Below are 16,697 nucleotides of genomic sequence, written 5' to 3'. Positions count from 1 at the left end.
TGAATTATTAGCGTGCTATTTAATACGTGTGACTGTAAAATAAGAATTGTACGTTGTTATTTAATACAGATGACTTTAAATGTGCGTATTATAAGGGTGTTATTTAATACATATGATATGGAGATAAGCTCCATACTATTTATTTATTGTATTGTTGTCAATTCATAACTTCGGTTCTTTATGTAACCTTTTGCTGAATCCGCTTGTTTCTTATGACAACGTGTATACACCGTTGTGACAATTATACATTTATTTTTCATTCCGTTGCCTCCAATATGCCAGTAAGCATAGCGCTTTATACACGTTGTAAATGTAAAAAGCAAGTGCTCCATAATAAGTCAACCAGTAATGTTTCAAAGGCTTCAGGAAAGGGAAAAAAGTTGAATACCAAAAGTACCTTATTTGGTATTCACTGTTCGAATAAATGCAAGTTTAGAAACGAGTGTGAATGAGACATATTTCAATCTCTCATAAAAGTACCGACTACTGCAACATAACAATGACACATCTCTCTCTCTCTCTCTCTCTCTCTCTCTCTCTTTTCACAGATTACATAACTAGCCCATTGTTCGCCGGTAAATCGGTAAGCATCTGATGTCGGCATTTACCTGAACCTACCGTGATATTTCCAATACGATAAACAAGTAGATACAGCGTTCATCCCTCCAGGCTGACTGGATCTGCTAAATGATACCGGACTTCAATTGCCCTTCGATTCAACAGACGCCTCAGCAGAGATTGTTTCCAACTTTAGCTGAGGCTTATCAGGAGTAACGTCGGTTGTACGTTTAGGATAATGTAAACAAGGATAGCACAACGTTACATTTCAATACGCATATAGGGTTGAATTTGATGTTATTGATGCAGGTCACCTTTGGTCTTTCAAGCATTGTTTTTAAAATAAGACTCTTCATACGGATAATTTCTGTGTTCTAGGTATTCACGCCTTTGTTTCTCGACACTGGGAAAATTATAATGCCCTGCATTATTTAATTTCAGAGTAAAATTCATGGGAAGTTAATTTGATACGGTATTATAGTGCATTGTTACTAAAATGGCACATACCACTTACGTGGATTATTAATATTGTAATAATTGACGAACTTTAAGATTAACTTGTGTGTGATTAAAAGAATACGCCAAACACCTGTCTGACGATGGCATCAAACAGTACGAGGAGTTATACACCGACCCGGAACGGAACCACTTCCAGGACTAAAAATGGACTTTGTGAACCTAGGGACTGTCCTAATCACTGCAAAGTGGTCGTGCTGGGTATAGCGGGAGTCGGTAAAACAGGTAGGTTATCACCTGGTGAGATTTAATCGTACAATTATCTACAGTCTTAAAGAAGCAATTGCTATTTGCACACTTTCCTTGACATTGCTCAGCTGAGCATGTCCATGAGGATTCTGACGTCAGATTTCACAGTTTCAGCGTATTTGGTTGTTAAATATTTAAAATTCATGGTTCATGAGCTATGATAGACTCAGATATTCGCAATGTTCTTTCATTAATGAAAATAGTTATTTCAGTAGCAGTAATAGCAAAGAAACATTCAAGGTGCATTATGATACGGACTGTGCAACATCTAATGTTATTTATTTGGTACCTTGTAAAAAGAAATATTTTGGACAAACCCGTCGGCAGGTATAAAAACGCATGAACAAACCTAGATTGGACATAAATAACTTTATAAATCGCCCTTTTAATCTCGACGGCGACAAAGTTTTATGGTATATTTACTTGTTAACGATAACCTATACAACAACTGGGTGGGGGGATAAAATTGTATTGTCATATTTATCTGATAAACACACACACACACACACACACACACACACACATATATATATATATATATATATATATATATATATATATATATATATATATATATATATAAACTACCTCATATCCTTTCTACAGTACAATGAATAATTGCATACCCCATACGAATGGACCTGACATTTTATAATTTTATTTATTATTTGTATCAAACTGATAAATACAATATCGATAGCAAGGTATTGTGCAATTAGAAAACGTACAGCCCTGTATATCGTCCTTCTTTGGAACTCTTTATTTATCAAGATAATCAAAAATATAATTTCGTATCATTATTTCTAATTTAGAATCTAATATTATGAAATTTCGCAGTCAGAAAACTATGTACAATAATTACAAAGGGGAATAATTCAACATTAATTATGAAATGAAACGTATATATGAAAGGAAACATTGGATTGGATAATGTCAGATATATGTGAAAAGTTCTAATTATAAGCTTATTTCTAATCTTCATTGACTAATTCATAAAGTTTAATCAATTATACTTGTTTAAAAGAAAATAAAACTGTTTGTCTGTTTCTTTTTATGTGTTCTACCAATGAATAAGAAGTACTTGTATCTTCTTACTCCGCTTCCGTTACCGGATACATATTTACTTTCAAAATGAATGAAACACCTCAGCATACTAGATGCACTGCTGCGCATACTCAACAGCTTGCATTCAGCGAAGAAAGCTGAAGAACATCCGCTTTCTCTAAACCCTCGGAAAGAAACTACTTTACGCTATTCATTTTATGGAGGGTGTGACGGGTACAGCATTTCATTATTACATTATAAATTTTGCTTTAATTTGAGAAAGACAGTCCAACAAAGGCGGTAAAGAATATAAATGGCTCCAAAACACCCGAAGGCCAAAACACCAAATCTAATAAAGTAAAAGACGACACACCAGCGTCCTGTAATAAATAAACGTAACCGGCAAGTGTACACCAACTTTATAATGATGGCGAGGTAGAATTGTATTCGAGCTTCTCGCTCAACAAATGACTTCTCGTTCCCGTGATGGTGTCGCAGTTTGTTCTGTTACAATTGCTGACGGGTTTAATGTTAGAAATATAAATAGCAAACTGTTTTATTAGCTTCTACATTATTAATTTCTGCAGCTCTAAAGTTAACCCTCAACATATTATTTGACTGCGTTATGCAGGTTTGTCGTTTATCACAATTACATGTACATCGATGTAGTGTCCGTTACCCTGAACTAAAAGTCAAAATAATTATATATGTTTTGGCGCTGAACCAGTCGTACAGAAATCGGTTATTATAACACAGGGGCCAGTGACAGTAATTCCATTCCGATTTATATTTTATATTTAGCCTAAATCAAAAAGACTATCTCCCTGTTCTGCCAAGTGTCCTTGACTCCCATAGATGCGTATTTGTATACTCAAAACAGTAAAGTTTGGACTGTACATGACAAGGTGTACATGAGCGGCCTGGACATCGTTTGACAAGGACCATAACAGGCAAGAGGTATCGGCCACTGAGATATATAATAGCGATATATCATACAGAAACATGCTAAATGTGTGACCTAAAATATAAATTTTAACCATTACTGTTTACAAGGGTATGATATATGAATCTTGTTTAAAAAAGGAGTTTAACATTTTGTAACTCTAATCGCCGTCCATTTTTACTGCTTTTTGAATGTATATGTTTTAATTGTTATTAATTGTTATTTTTCTCCTCGCAAAACAAACGCCATTATACCGATAAGTACCTACCACTAATTATTTAACTCAACTACCTATCTATCCACCTATCAACCAATCTACCCAGCTATCTACCTATCAACCAATCTACCCAGCTGTCTAAAATATCTGTAGTTCATTCTTTCTAATTACATACAGGCTTACTTTCATAGAGTGTATACATCTGAATACGCACTCCTGGTACACAGACATACATAAAAATCGATCGTACTCTTGACTTAAGTATGTATTCTATTGATCGTACTCTTGACGTAAGTATGTATTCAGTCTATTGAACCCTGCAACTGAACAACAACATAGGGGATTCTGGTATCCTACAGGCTATACAACACCATAGGGGATTCTGGTATCCTACAGGTTATACAACAACACAGGGGATTCTGGTATCCTAAAGGCTATATAACAACACAGGGGGTTCTGGTATCCTACAGGCTATACAACAACACAGGGGGTTCTGGTATCTTACAGGCTATACAACAACACAGGGGATTCTGGTATCTTACAGGCTATACAACTGGTCTAACCTACATAGATAGGCATCCCGCTCTGTCATATATCTCAAGTAGTTATCGAGCTTGAAATTATTGCTAATGTCGCTAATTATGCTGATGATCACGATATTGCATACAAAATGAACTTCTTTTATTAATGTTTCGAAAACACTTGACAGATCTAATGTTTTAGACCCTATCATAGACAAACTTTTATGTAAAAAGGTACCCGATCATGTTATTATGTTAATTTGAAAACTCCCCTAATTAAAATATCTGATAATATTGGTATTACCAATAAAAAAGACACTAACAAATCAGCGGGTGTAGATGGAATTCACGTCAAAGCTCTGAAAATTTCAGCGTTATCAATATTTCAGTAATTGAAAGAAGTACTTGTCTGTAGTATCACTTCCTGGAAATTTTCAGAGTCATTGAAATGTCCATTTATAAAGTTTTACCATACAACAACACATGGGATTCTAGTATCCTACTGGCTATACAACAACACAGGGGATTCTGGTATCCTACTGGCTATACAACAACACAGGGGATTCTGGTATCCTACAGGCTATACAACAACACAGGGGATTCTGGTATCTTACAAGCTATACAACAACACAGGGGATTCTGGCATCCTACAGGCTATACAACAACACAGGGGATTCTGGTATCCTACAGGCTATACAACAACACAGGGGATTCTGGCATCCTACAGGCTATACAACAACACAGGGGATTCTGGCATCCTACAGGCTATACAACAACACAGGGGATTCTGGTATCCTACAGGCTATACAACAACACAGGGGATTCTGGTATCCTACAGGCTATACAACAACACAGGGGATTCTGGCATCCTACAGGTTATACAACAACACAGGGGATTCTGGTATCCTACAGGCTATGCAACAACACAGGGGATTCTGGTATCCTACAGGCTATGCAACAACACGGGGGATTCTGGTATCCTACAGGCTATACAACAACACAGGGGATTCTGGTATCCTACAGGCTATACAACAACACGGGGGATTCTGGTATCCTACAGGCTATACAACAACACAGGGGATTCTGGTATCCTACAGGTTATACAACAACACAGGGGATTCTGGTATCCTACAGGCTATACAACAACACAGGGGATTCTGGCATCCTACAGGCTATACAACAACACAGGGGATTTTGGCATCCTACAGGCTATACAACAACACAGGGGATTCTGGTATCCTACAGGCTATACAACAACACAGGGGATTCTGGTATCTTACAGGCTGTACAGCTGGTGTAACCTACATAGATAGGCTTCCCGCTCTGTCATATATCTCAAGTAGTTATCGAGCATGTTTCTGATAACCAAAGAAAAATTTAACTCCGTCGTAAAATATGTCAGGAAAGTGGGTTTAAAGTTGGAATAACATATATCTGTCTGTTGAAAGCTTTCATGTGTGATAGCCATTTCAGATAATGCTAAGACTGATATCACCATTCACCTCTCACATTTTTTTTTCGTGATGTGCGTGGTGGAAAGAACGATGGGGTTGGGGGGTAGCAATAGGCTAACTGGTCTGCTTGGAGAAAGAATGTGTACCGTTTATATTCGCTTATAATAACATGATGCGCCTGATGATCATGTATATGCTGATATTATGTTCTAGTGATTACTACTAACAAACTTCCGAGACCTAGTGTTGCTGGCGCATTATGCGACGGAAGATCTGGGTATTTTCAATTTGCTTTTTAGTCACCCAGTAACTAATAATTACTACTAAAACAATGAAATATCCGGGATATAATTTGCGGTTACACAAATTTACATAAAATAAAGATGGCAATATGGCTCATCGATTTCTAAGTCAATATCAAATATTTTTCAGCATCAGCATCAAGTTTAAGCCAACTAGTTGAAACATCGAAACTTTCAAGCTTTTATTCCTGTAGAAATAGTCATATAAAATTGTGTAACATCCACGCTTTTCTATTTCTGTTTGTCTTGTCTGTGTTTTGTAGTTGCCTTTTAAAAAAGACTCATATAGAGTCGACAGCGCTTAGACTAGTCAGACACTAGTTTTTCACTGTTTGTTGTTAGTATATTGCATTTATCTTTATCAATCCCTGACACACACGATCCCTTGTTGGATCCACTACACTTGAAAAGGCTGTTATTTGCTATATGATTTATACTATACAAATCCTATGGCGAATACCAGTCCTTTCAAGGGTACTGGATCCAGCAAGGGATATATCCTGGAGCACGTTACAACTATTTAACTGAAATTTTAATCTTTAATTGTTCCAATATTCCTATTCTTACATCTTTGCCATTCGCTTCATCGTGACGGCGCTTCGCGCAAATGTCATCGACTCTACTCCGTTACTAAATAATAATAATAATAATAATAATGCATTATTACACCAAAATTATTGACTGATTCATAGACTCTCATATTCTGAACTATAACAAGAAAGAAATCCACTAAAACACCCACTTACGTATACTAAAGTGGTAAAACATATGCAGACTACTATGTTGCATTATAGGGTACACAAATATATTTCATCAGAACAAATTTTAATAAAATCACAATAGTTTCATTCGATAGTATCATCCTTTAAGATTTGTTTGCTTGATGAAGACTCTGGTGTATAAATTATGTAAAAGATGCCAGCAAACAACATTTATTATGAATATTTTCAGTGAATAATTTCAACTCATAATAGACTGGTTACAATAATTGGTGATATAATGGTGATTCTCAAATATACTGAAACATTGTACTATATCATCACATTCATATATAGAATGTGTCATGAAATAAAATTCCTGGTGAATTTGAGAAAAGACAATATGAATCGATCAGCTATAAAAAAAATCGTGCAATTAAACAAAAGAAAGTATAGAAAAGTTAAATTAGGATCCAGAAAGGAAAAAAATAAGGAACATTTAGTGTATTGTTGAAGAGAAGTACAGCTTTATTCAACAAAACCTCAGTTAAAGTACAAAACCCAACAAGAAATTAATGTCCTAGACATTTTCCTAAAACAGTTTCTAAATAACAAGATTGAAAGTTTGATCAGATCTAAAGTGAAAACAATTTGAGAAATTATTTTCTATATAAATCAGAATATGCTTATACGATTGTTAAAAAGACTGACAGTTTGATGAGTTTTACCGCAGACGAAAACGTCTGAAAACAGGACCCAGCTGCGGATCCTGTGCAGAGAGCAACAGCAAAGACATCGAAGGCAGGAGCAGTCCCAACACTGATGAAACATGGATGATATTAAAATATAAAAATATACTATGTAAGCTAAAACATCAACGCTCGGAACAAACGATTACTGACGAAATCGAACATCAAACAGAACAGAACGTCCTAGATCACGAATCTGGGTTCGACAGCAGGGCCAGTGCAGAATACAACGTAAAAGGCTGAGTTATGGAGGTAAGCAACAAAGAAACAGTATCGAATTTCAAAGAGAGCGAAGCAGGGTCCAACGATAGAGTCTGTGCAAAGCACACATCAGGGACAGCGAAGGCAAGAAGAATTGTATTCATCGTTGACGGCTTTACAGCCTCACTGAACTATGGTTAGAACGCCAATTACTGGATACAAAAATGGAACATTTAAAGCAACGCCATAGAAAATGTTGTAAACAACAAAGATGACAAGGACAGAACAAAGTCCAATCATGATTTAAGTAGCAGCATCATGTAACAATATTGTTATAGCGAATAAAAATTATCCATTGGTAATGATATAGACCTGTATATATTCCTTGGTCGGACAAAACTGCGAGTGAAGAAAATAATCATCGGGAAAGTGAAAGGAAAATGATAATTTGGCTCTTGTTACAGTAACAATCAGATTTAGCAGATTGTCGTTCCCAGAAAAGGATATAGAGATGTATGAACGATTCAGAGGAAGTCCTTACTTAGATTTGCGTTAAAAATAAAAAAGACGTGTATAAGTGTGAAAATATCAATAACGCAAAGTAATAATTTATGTGAATGAGTTAATATGTAATACTCCCGAAAAAGATCCTCAATGACAATATCATAAAGTATAAGCATCGGGTGTAAACAAGTCTGGCAAAAAAGAGAATGTTAACAAATTTAAAGATTAATTTGGTATAACAATCATACACTCCTAATCGTTAACGAGAGAGAACATAAATCCTCAAACCAAAGAGGGAAATAAAAGGCAAGATAAAGTAATTAGTTTTTCAATTCTGACACTGTAGGATACAAAGAAGGTCATGCAGCAACAGTTGGTGGGTACATTTGTTATTGACTGCATGTTTGAAGGTATAATAGCTAGGTCTACAGAGTATACAAGGAAAATATACAAAAGAAATTCTTCTGGCTTCTGTCTGTACGTTAATTAATATATATATATATATATATATATATATATATATATATATATATATATATATATATATATATATATATATATATATATATATATATATATTAATTTAATAAACTGACAACGAACAGAGCAAAACTAGGTTTCAGTGTTCTAAGGCGGCGTTTCCAGTAAGATTCCTTTTCTTTCCTGGTTTCGGAAATCCATTTGGGGTTGTGAGCAATTGCTATAAGTGCTATATCATTGAAAGTGTGGCCATGGGAGAAGTGTTCTGCGACTGGGCTTCTGTACAGCTTCTTTGTCATCCAATCAGATCTATGAAGGTTTAAACCAAGAAGACTTGAAAAAGACAGCCATTCACAAATAAAATTACCTTTTTGCAGCCGGCATGTTCTCTTTTCAATAATTCTCTAAATTTGCTTATTAGTCACCCAATAAACTATAATTACAGCCATAACAATGAAATATCCGGGATATAATTTGCGCGTACATAAATTTACATAAAATAACAGATGACGCTATGGCTCATCCATTTCTAGGTCAATATAAAATATATTTTAGCACCCGCAACAAGTCATAGTCGTGTAAAATTTTACAAATACAACGGTTTGTCTGTTTTATTTGTTTGTCTTGTCTATGTTTTGTATTTGCCTTTTAAAAAGACTAATTAAGAGTCGAAAGCGCTTTTGCTAGCTAGATACTAGTTTTGCACTGTTCATAGTCAGTTTATTACATTTATCTTCATCAATCCCTGACAAACGTGATCCCTTGCTGGATTTAGTGCACTTGAAAGGACTGTTATTCGCCATATGTTTTTTATTTCTAATTTGTTTATATATGAACATATTGTATTCAAGTATTTTGCGATGATGTCGGTCTAATTACAGAAAAAGTTACGGATAATTATAACGGAAAAAATGTAAAGGCAATGGAATTGACATATGAATATTAGAAAGATTTGTACGCCCCACTCTTCATTCATAGTATGTCCGGTCAAGACAGCCACATCTTTAATAAGGAGTTGTCAAAATCCTAATCATGGAAATCATTATCATACCAAACAATTGCGAGAAACATTTCATCTAGAAAGAATTTTATTGATTGATCGGTTGTTGAAAGAAGGAAATTAAATAACAGTTAAAAGAAGCAATATGTTTGTGTGTAGTTTACGGGCTTTAGGACAGTGACTGGAACATTTATCAAAGAATTCAAACGATGAAAAGTTTACAGAAACAAAGTGATGGTTTCTAAAGCGTCAACTAAAGTATTTGAGGCAACACATTTATTTTCTACAGTTGCATGGATAACTTAGAAAAGTTGGTAGAATCAGCTATACCCCAGACACAAAATTTCTACTCGTCTCTGCACGAATAGAATAGACGATTAAAACGATTAAAACTTTGTTTAGAACACAATTATTTATTCTGAATTGAAGACAGGAGATGATCTTGACGAATATTACCTGAAGAAAGATTCATTAATTTTCTCAGAAAAATTCGATGAGTTTAGAACGATATGTATCAAAACCAAACACTAGACCCTGCGCATTATTTTAGTGCTCCCGGTTTAACTCACAGCGCTTGTTTGAATCTGAAAATATAAATGTTAACAAACTATGATGTGTTCCTGGTGTTTTAGAGTGGAATACGAATTGAAAATGGCAAGATACTATAGAGATACGTTGGGAAGTGAATCCCGAACAATATGCAGATCATAAAGGCAATATTCCTGGTGTGTTCCTGGTGCTCCTGATGTTTGAAAGTGGAGTGCGAATTGGAAATGGCAAGATGCCATAAAGAGACGTTGAAGTGAATCCCGAATAATGTTAACGGCAATATTCCAAGTGACGCTGAATACAGCAAGTATAGAGAAAAGACCGATATATTCGAAGACTATCAATTTACATGTTGATGCCATATGCCAATGCGTGCAGTTAAAACCTCGAAACAAGCCTTAGACAGGAGATGGGCAGCTGTTGAGCAAATTAAAGAGGCAGAAACAACTCTCTTAAGAATTGCGGAAGACAATTAAACTGGCTATATTTTAGAGGTTGATTTAGAAAATCAGAGTTACGCGAATACATCAAGGATTATTATCTGGTACCAAGGACTATCATCTAGTGCCAATGACTATCATCTAGTGCCAGGAATATCATTTAGTACCAATGATTGTCATCTAGTACCAAGGACTATCGTATAGTGCCAGGAATATCATCTAGTACCAATGATTATCATTTAGTACCAAGGACTATCGTCTAGTGCCAGGAATATCATCTAGTACCAATGATTGTCATCTAGTACCAAGAACTATCGTCTAGTGCCATGAATATCATCTAGTACCAGTGATTGTCATCTAGTACCAAGGACTATCGTCTAGCGCCAGGAATATCATCTAGTACCAAGGACTATCGTCTAGTGCCAAGAATATCAACTAGTACCAATGATTGTCATCTGCTACCAAGGACTATCGTCTAGTGCCAGGAATATCATCTAGTACAAGGACTGTCGTCTAGTGACAAGGACAATCATCTATTGCCAAATACCATCATCTATTGCAAAGGATTATCATCTAGTACCTAGGACTATTATCCATTGCCAGGGACTATCATCTAGTGCCAAGGAATATTATATATTGCCAAGGACCATCATCTAGTGCCCGAAAAACTTTTACTTAGTATGGAGTATATATCTGAATATTACAGTTATTTTTAGAACAGAGAAAGGGCACAACAACAGCTGTAACTAAACTAGTGTGTACATTCAATACAGGAACGTAAAGCTTTATGTTAAATTAATACAAAAAATAGGACTTGTTGAGATGCAGAATTGGACGAAATCCTATGCTAAACTGAATACGAGTTTGAGACAATGAACCACCAAGGATTTTGAGACGTACTTTTTTAACTGATTAATAACAGCGTATTCGGTAAACAAACATAGAAGTCAAGGGGGAAAAAGGAACATACAAAATAACAACAAATTGTTAAAACATATCAGAGTGCCAAAGAAATTTTCCAAATATCCAAAATGCTTTCATTTGCAAGGAGTAGGATAATGCATAATCATTTAAAGTTATGCTTGCATGAATAACTAGAAAATTATATTAGCAAAACACATTTACGGTCGAGTATAGGGTAAACGTTGTTGAGGTGGTTGATATATGAATTATAATACAACTTAAAAACAAGTACGGTGCTATAACGCATTTTGTTACGACCAATACAGATTCGGTATTCGTCCATGTGAAAAGAGATATTTGCTTTTGCAGTGACTTGGATGAAAACATTACATTTTGAACATTAGCGACTAAGTAAAGGACAACGAGTTTTTTTTATCACAAAAATGCATACAAGATACATAGTGTTGTCAAAATTTTACAGAAAGACATACCTATTACATAGTTTTACGGACTAAGACTTTTATTTGAACGGTTAAAAAATGTAAAGCCTAAATAAATTATTTTCCTTTTTTACTTACCCATTTTCTGCCTCTATCTGTAAAACTATTATTGCGTACAAAACTAGAACCACATATTATGCATAATTTCTTGCAATCAGCGGTAATTTCTGTAAGCGGTGCGTGTGACGTCAGAGACGTTACTCATTCATAATCTCTGGCTTTTGTCAGTTGTAAACTGAGTGTCAACGAATCGATTAAAGTCCAGTTTGATCCAGTGTTAGGAAGCAAAGTTATTTGTAAATACTATTAACAGCATATTATCAAACACTTCTAATTGGTCATTTGGTTTTGTAAGCGTAAAATACTAGTTTAACTACATGTACAATTTGAATTAGCGGCCTCGCTCAATTTCAGTAAAGTCTATCAATTATCAATTAATATCTCAAGCGGCAATTGTGTCTCACACTGCCTATCCTCTTTCAGTATACGAGTTGTAAAAAGAAGACAAAAAATTTATATTCTTACAAATCCGGGCATTAAGCTTGTCCTGACCTTTTTTGACCTTTTTTTCAAACACGCTATTTAAAAAGATAGCGATCTATATAATTTATGTTAACTTGAAATGCATTCGTTCAACAAACTGATAGTCCTTTCAGCGATTTTCTGGAGAATAACCGTGTGTGTGTGTGTGTGTGTGTGTGTGTGTGTGTGCCTTAACCCTATATGCATTAGAGTGAGTGAGGGGGGTAGTAGTAGCAGTTGTAGTAGTAGTTACTTTTGCCATTTTAATGATATCGATGCCATGATGTGTTTTTACTATTTCAAACTGCAGTGCAAGCACACAGCACAAAAATAAACACCAGCTGAGGCTCACAAAAGAACGCGATGGTGCAGATTAAATAGAATCAAGTGTTGTTTTATTTGTCTTGGTGCCTCTAATTAGGGACGATTAGTGACTTGGCAGTTATGTTCAAAGTCTATAGTATACACCTGAGTGTTACAAGTTAACATAATTGCTGTAATGGTCTGTGTAATGAAAACACTAAGCCTCTTTTCAAGTAGCTTCCATCATTCCATCATTCTTGTAATTGACACCGAACAACTATATTTCACTCATTATTTTTACTCTCTTGTCATGCCTTAGCATCTTTTGGTTCGTTAGTTATTCGTGAATTCCTTTTCTAAAGTCATATTAATTTAAATGAGAACTGGTAAAATCGCATATAGAATTAAATAGAACATTAAAGGCGATCTAAGTTAATATTTTTCAGAAAAGTAGACTGTCAGCAAGCCTTAACGCATAGTAATAATTAAACTGATGCTCTCTCTCTCTCTCTCTCTCTCTCTCTCTCTCTCTCTCTCAAAAGTCCATCCATCTTATTTGCCACGGAGGTTGTGATATTGAACTTTATCGCAATTTTGTTCTCTTTCACAAAATTAGAATAGGTTTTAACGGTTAACACTGTTTCGTGTGTTTATAGCAAATAAGTCAGACTGCAAATTACTTGCTTAATACCTATTTTCTTTGAAAATTTTAGAAGAAAAAAAGCTATTGCTGAGTCTTTAGTCTAGAGAATTTATCAGTTTTACCTGGTACATAGTCAGAAACATATCTTTTGATGTTCTACCAAGCTTTGTTGTATAAACATGTACGTAATATTTCAAGGTGAAGCATTGCTAAACGAACAACAGTGGGGTACTCAAGACGATAATACACATTCCCGTTGTAGACTCTCATTGAACTATACTGTATTATCATTGCCCCCTGTCCGTCGACCAGTCTGTCCGTAAGACATACTGTCGTAGATTTTTAGACGTTTTATTTACATATAAAATCAAGACGGATCTCAAACATCTTCGATAAAGGTACTTGTAAGTCTTGAAAGAATAAAGGCTAAATTAACAAATTAAATCTAGGTTTGCACTATATTGTCAGAAGATGTCTGTGTTTCTATATGTGTGTGTGCGTGCGCGTGTGTGTGTGTCCGTGTGTGGGGTAATGAATCATTCCTGGCATACAGCGACCAGGTTCGTGGTAATGAAAAGCACAGGATTGCTTAGATAAGTCTTATTACCAGTTTTCGCTCACAGAATATCATGAAGCTAAATTGCAAGTATCTACATGGAATTTTAATTGAAGTTAAAAGCAGATCCTGTATGAAAAGTCTTTTTTCTCATTTTTGTATTCTGTTCGATTAGTATGCGTGTGTGAATCTCTACTTTGTGTTGTATCCGATTAGTATTCATATGTGTATCTCTATTTTGTGTTGTATTCAATTTTCACGTATATGTGTATCTCTATTTTGTGTTGTATTCGATTATTATGCATTTGTGAATCTGTATTTTGTGTTGTATCCAATTAGTATGCATATGTGTATCTGTGTTTTGTGTTGTATTCGATTAGCATGCATATGTGTATCTCTCATTTTGTGTAGTATTCGACCAATATGCATAAGTGTATCTATTTTGTGTTTTATTCGATTAGTATGCATATATGTGTCTGTGTTTTGTGTTTTAATCGATTAGTATGCATATGTGTATTTACGCTTTGTGTTGTATTCGATTAGAAATCATGTGTTTCTGTGTTTTGTGTTGTATTCAATTAGTATGAAAATGTGTATATGTTTTGTGCTGTATTCAATTAGTATGCATATGTTTATCTGGGGGTTTTGTGTTGTATTCAATTAGCAGGCAGATGTGTTTCTATGTTTTGTGTTGGATTCGATTAGCATGCATATGTGTATCTGTGTTTTGTATTATATTCCATTAATATGCATATGTTTATCTGGATTTTGTATTGTATTCCATTGGTATGCATATATGTATCTGTGTTTTGTGTTGTATTCCATTAGCATAATATGTGTATCTGTGTTTTGTGTTGTATTCCATTAGTATGCATTTGTGAATCTGTTTTGTGCTGTATTTAATTAGCAGGCATATGTTTCTGTGTTTTGTGTTGGATTCGATTAGCATGCATACGTGTATCTGTGTTTTGTATTGTATTCATTAGTATGCATATGTGTATATGTGTCTTGTATTGTATTCCATTAGTATGCATATGTGTATCTGTTTTGTATTGTATTCCAATAGTATGCTTATGTGTATCTGTGTTTTGTGTTGTATTCATTAGTATGCATTTGTTTATATGTTGTGTGTTGTATTTAATTAGCAGGCATATTTGTATCTGTGTTTTGTATTGTATTCCATTAGTATGCATTATGTGTATCTGTGTCTTGTACTGCATTCCATTAGTATGCATATGTGTATATGTGTTTTGCATTGTAATCCATTAATATGCATATGTGTATCTGTGTTTTGTATTGTATTCCAATAGTATGCATATGTGTGTCTGTGTTTTGTGTTGTATTCATTAGTATGCACTTGTGTATATGTTGTGTGTTGTATTTAATTAGCAGGCATATTTGTATCTGTGTTTTGTATTGTATTCCATTAGTATGCATATGTGTATTTGTGTTTTGTATTGTATTCCATTAGTATGCATATGTGTATCTGTGTTTTGTGTTGTATTCGATTAGAATGTATATGTGAATCTGTGTTTTGTGTTGTATTTGATTAGCACGCACATGTGTATCTTTCGGGTTCGGGTGGTATCTATAGAGAGGGGTCTTATCACAGGAATGAGTGCAATACTTGTAACCACGTTCATCGAACTGACCTTTCCTTCAGTATCCCCTAGCGTGAATGCGTGTATCCAGGCGTATCTTTCGTTATAAGACATTTCTATTTTTGAAATTGCATTCTTGTTCAGAGATTATATATATATAGGCTGATTTATTAACAGATACGGCTCGTACCTATTCCTCTACCATTTAAACAACAAGTTCAGCCTAAATGCTTTCTTGGTTCAAAAGCGATAACATATTTGTTTAAATGGATTGAAACTTTGACTTACAGAAATAAAGTGTGTTTGTGTGTACGTGTCTTTGTATGTATATCCACCTACACGCCCTTTTAGCTTCACTAAATTTAAATTCTATAATTTGGTACCTCATAGTTGTTTTCATGGGGTGGTGGAGATGATGTGTGAGATCTCTCCCACTCCCTAAGATTTTTGGCTATTGTTATCTATAAAATAATCGACCAAGGCGTTATTGCCTGGATCAAGTAAACAATCAAATAAAATACATAATCAATGAATAACAGAGATCTGAGCAGAGAAATAGAAAAGAATAACACGATCCCCCGTATGTAACATACAACAATTTAATCAATTACATAAACATAAAAGGAAGTCGAACATGACCTGTGATTGATTGGTTTTCTCTCGGAAAAAAGAGTTACAAAACTATGTGAATTTCAGTTTGGTTATCTGTTACCGATATAACAAATTAGATAATATGATTGAGTGATAGATTGAACTCCAATTGCTTGGCATGACATCATCACATGTTGGTTCCGGTCTTTTCCAAATCACTACCGGTGATCGATCCGCCTTTCTCTCTCTCTCTCTCTCTCTCTCTCTCTTTAGCTTTTCGGCCTCTTCGGGTCATCAACCCCTAGGTTGCAGACTGTGCTTCAAAAATAAAATTTAGCACCCAATCTAAATACATGTCAGATTTGTTCCCCTGGGAGAAACAAATATTCCCATTCTCCTGCGTCAGATATCGTCCATCCAAAATCAATAGCACTAGCTTTGGTGACTCACGCTGATACACAAACAGCCTATGATTATAAATCGATGTCTTGTTATTGGCTATTCTATTCTTAACTGATCATGTCATAATTAACTCTCTCTGATATTATTTTGGTCCCGCTGTAGATAAACATTTACCAGCTAACCTATCAGTCAGTCGACACACGTTCTACACCATCGATTCAGTTGGAATGAATTCAAAACTTAATTACACA

At 34.9% G+C, this 16,697-nt stretch overlaps 1 protein-coding gene across 1 annotated transcript in view; it reads left to right on the top strand.

Moving 5' to 3' along the window:
- Window positions 1-737: 737 nt before the first annotated feature.
- LOC149786155 (ras-related and estrogen-regulated growth inhibitor-like) overlaps window positions 738-16,697 on the top strand; it is a 73,593-nt gene continuing 57,633 nt past the window's right edge. Inside the window, exon 1 of the mRNA XM_089978152.1 lies at window positions 738-1,299. Coding sequence (XP_089834278.1) covers window positions 1,158-1,299 — 142 coding nt within the window. The 5' untranslated portion in view covers window positions 738-1,157. The remainder of the gene's footprint in view (window positions 1,300-16,697) is intronic.

The sequence above is a fragment of the Sinohyriopsis cumingii genome, chromosome 12 (assembly GCF_028554795.1).
Source record: "Sinohyriopsis cumingii isolate HCF-2022 chromosome 12, ASM2855479v2, whole genome shotgun sequence".
NCBI classification, from domain to species: domain Eukaryota; kingdom Metazoa; phylum Mollusca; class Bivalvia; order Unionida; family Unionidae; genus Sinohyriopsis; species Sinohyriopsis cumingii.
This window is presented reverse-complemented; position numbering and strand designations above follow the sequence as displayed.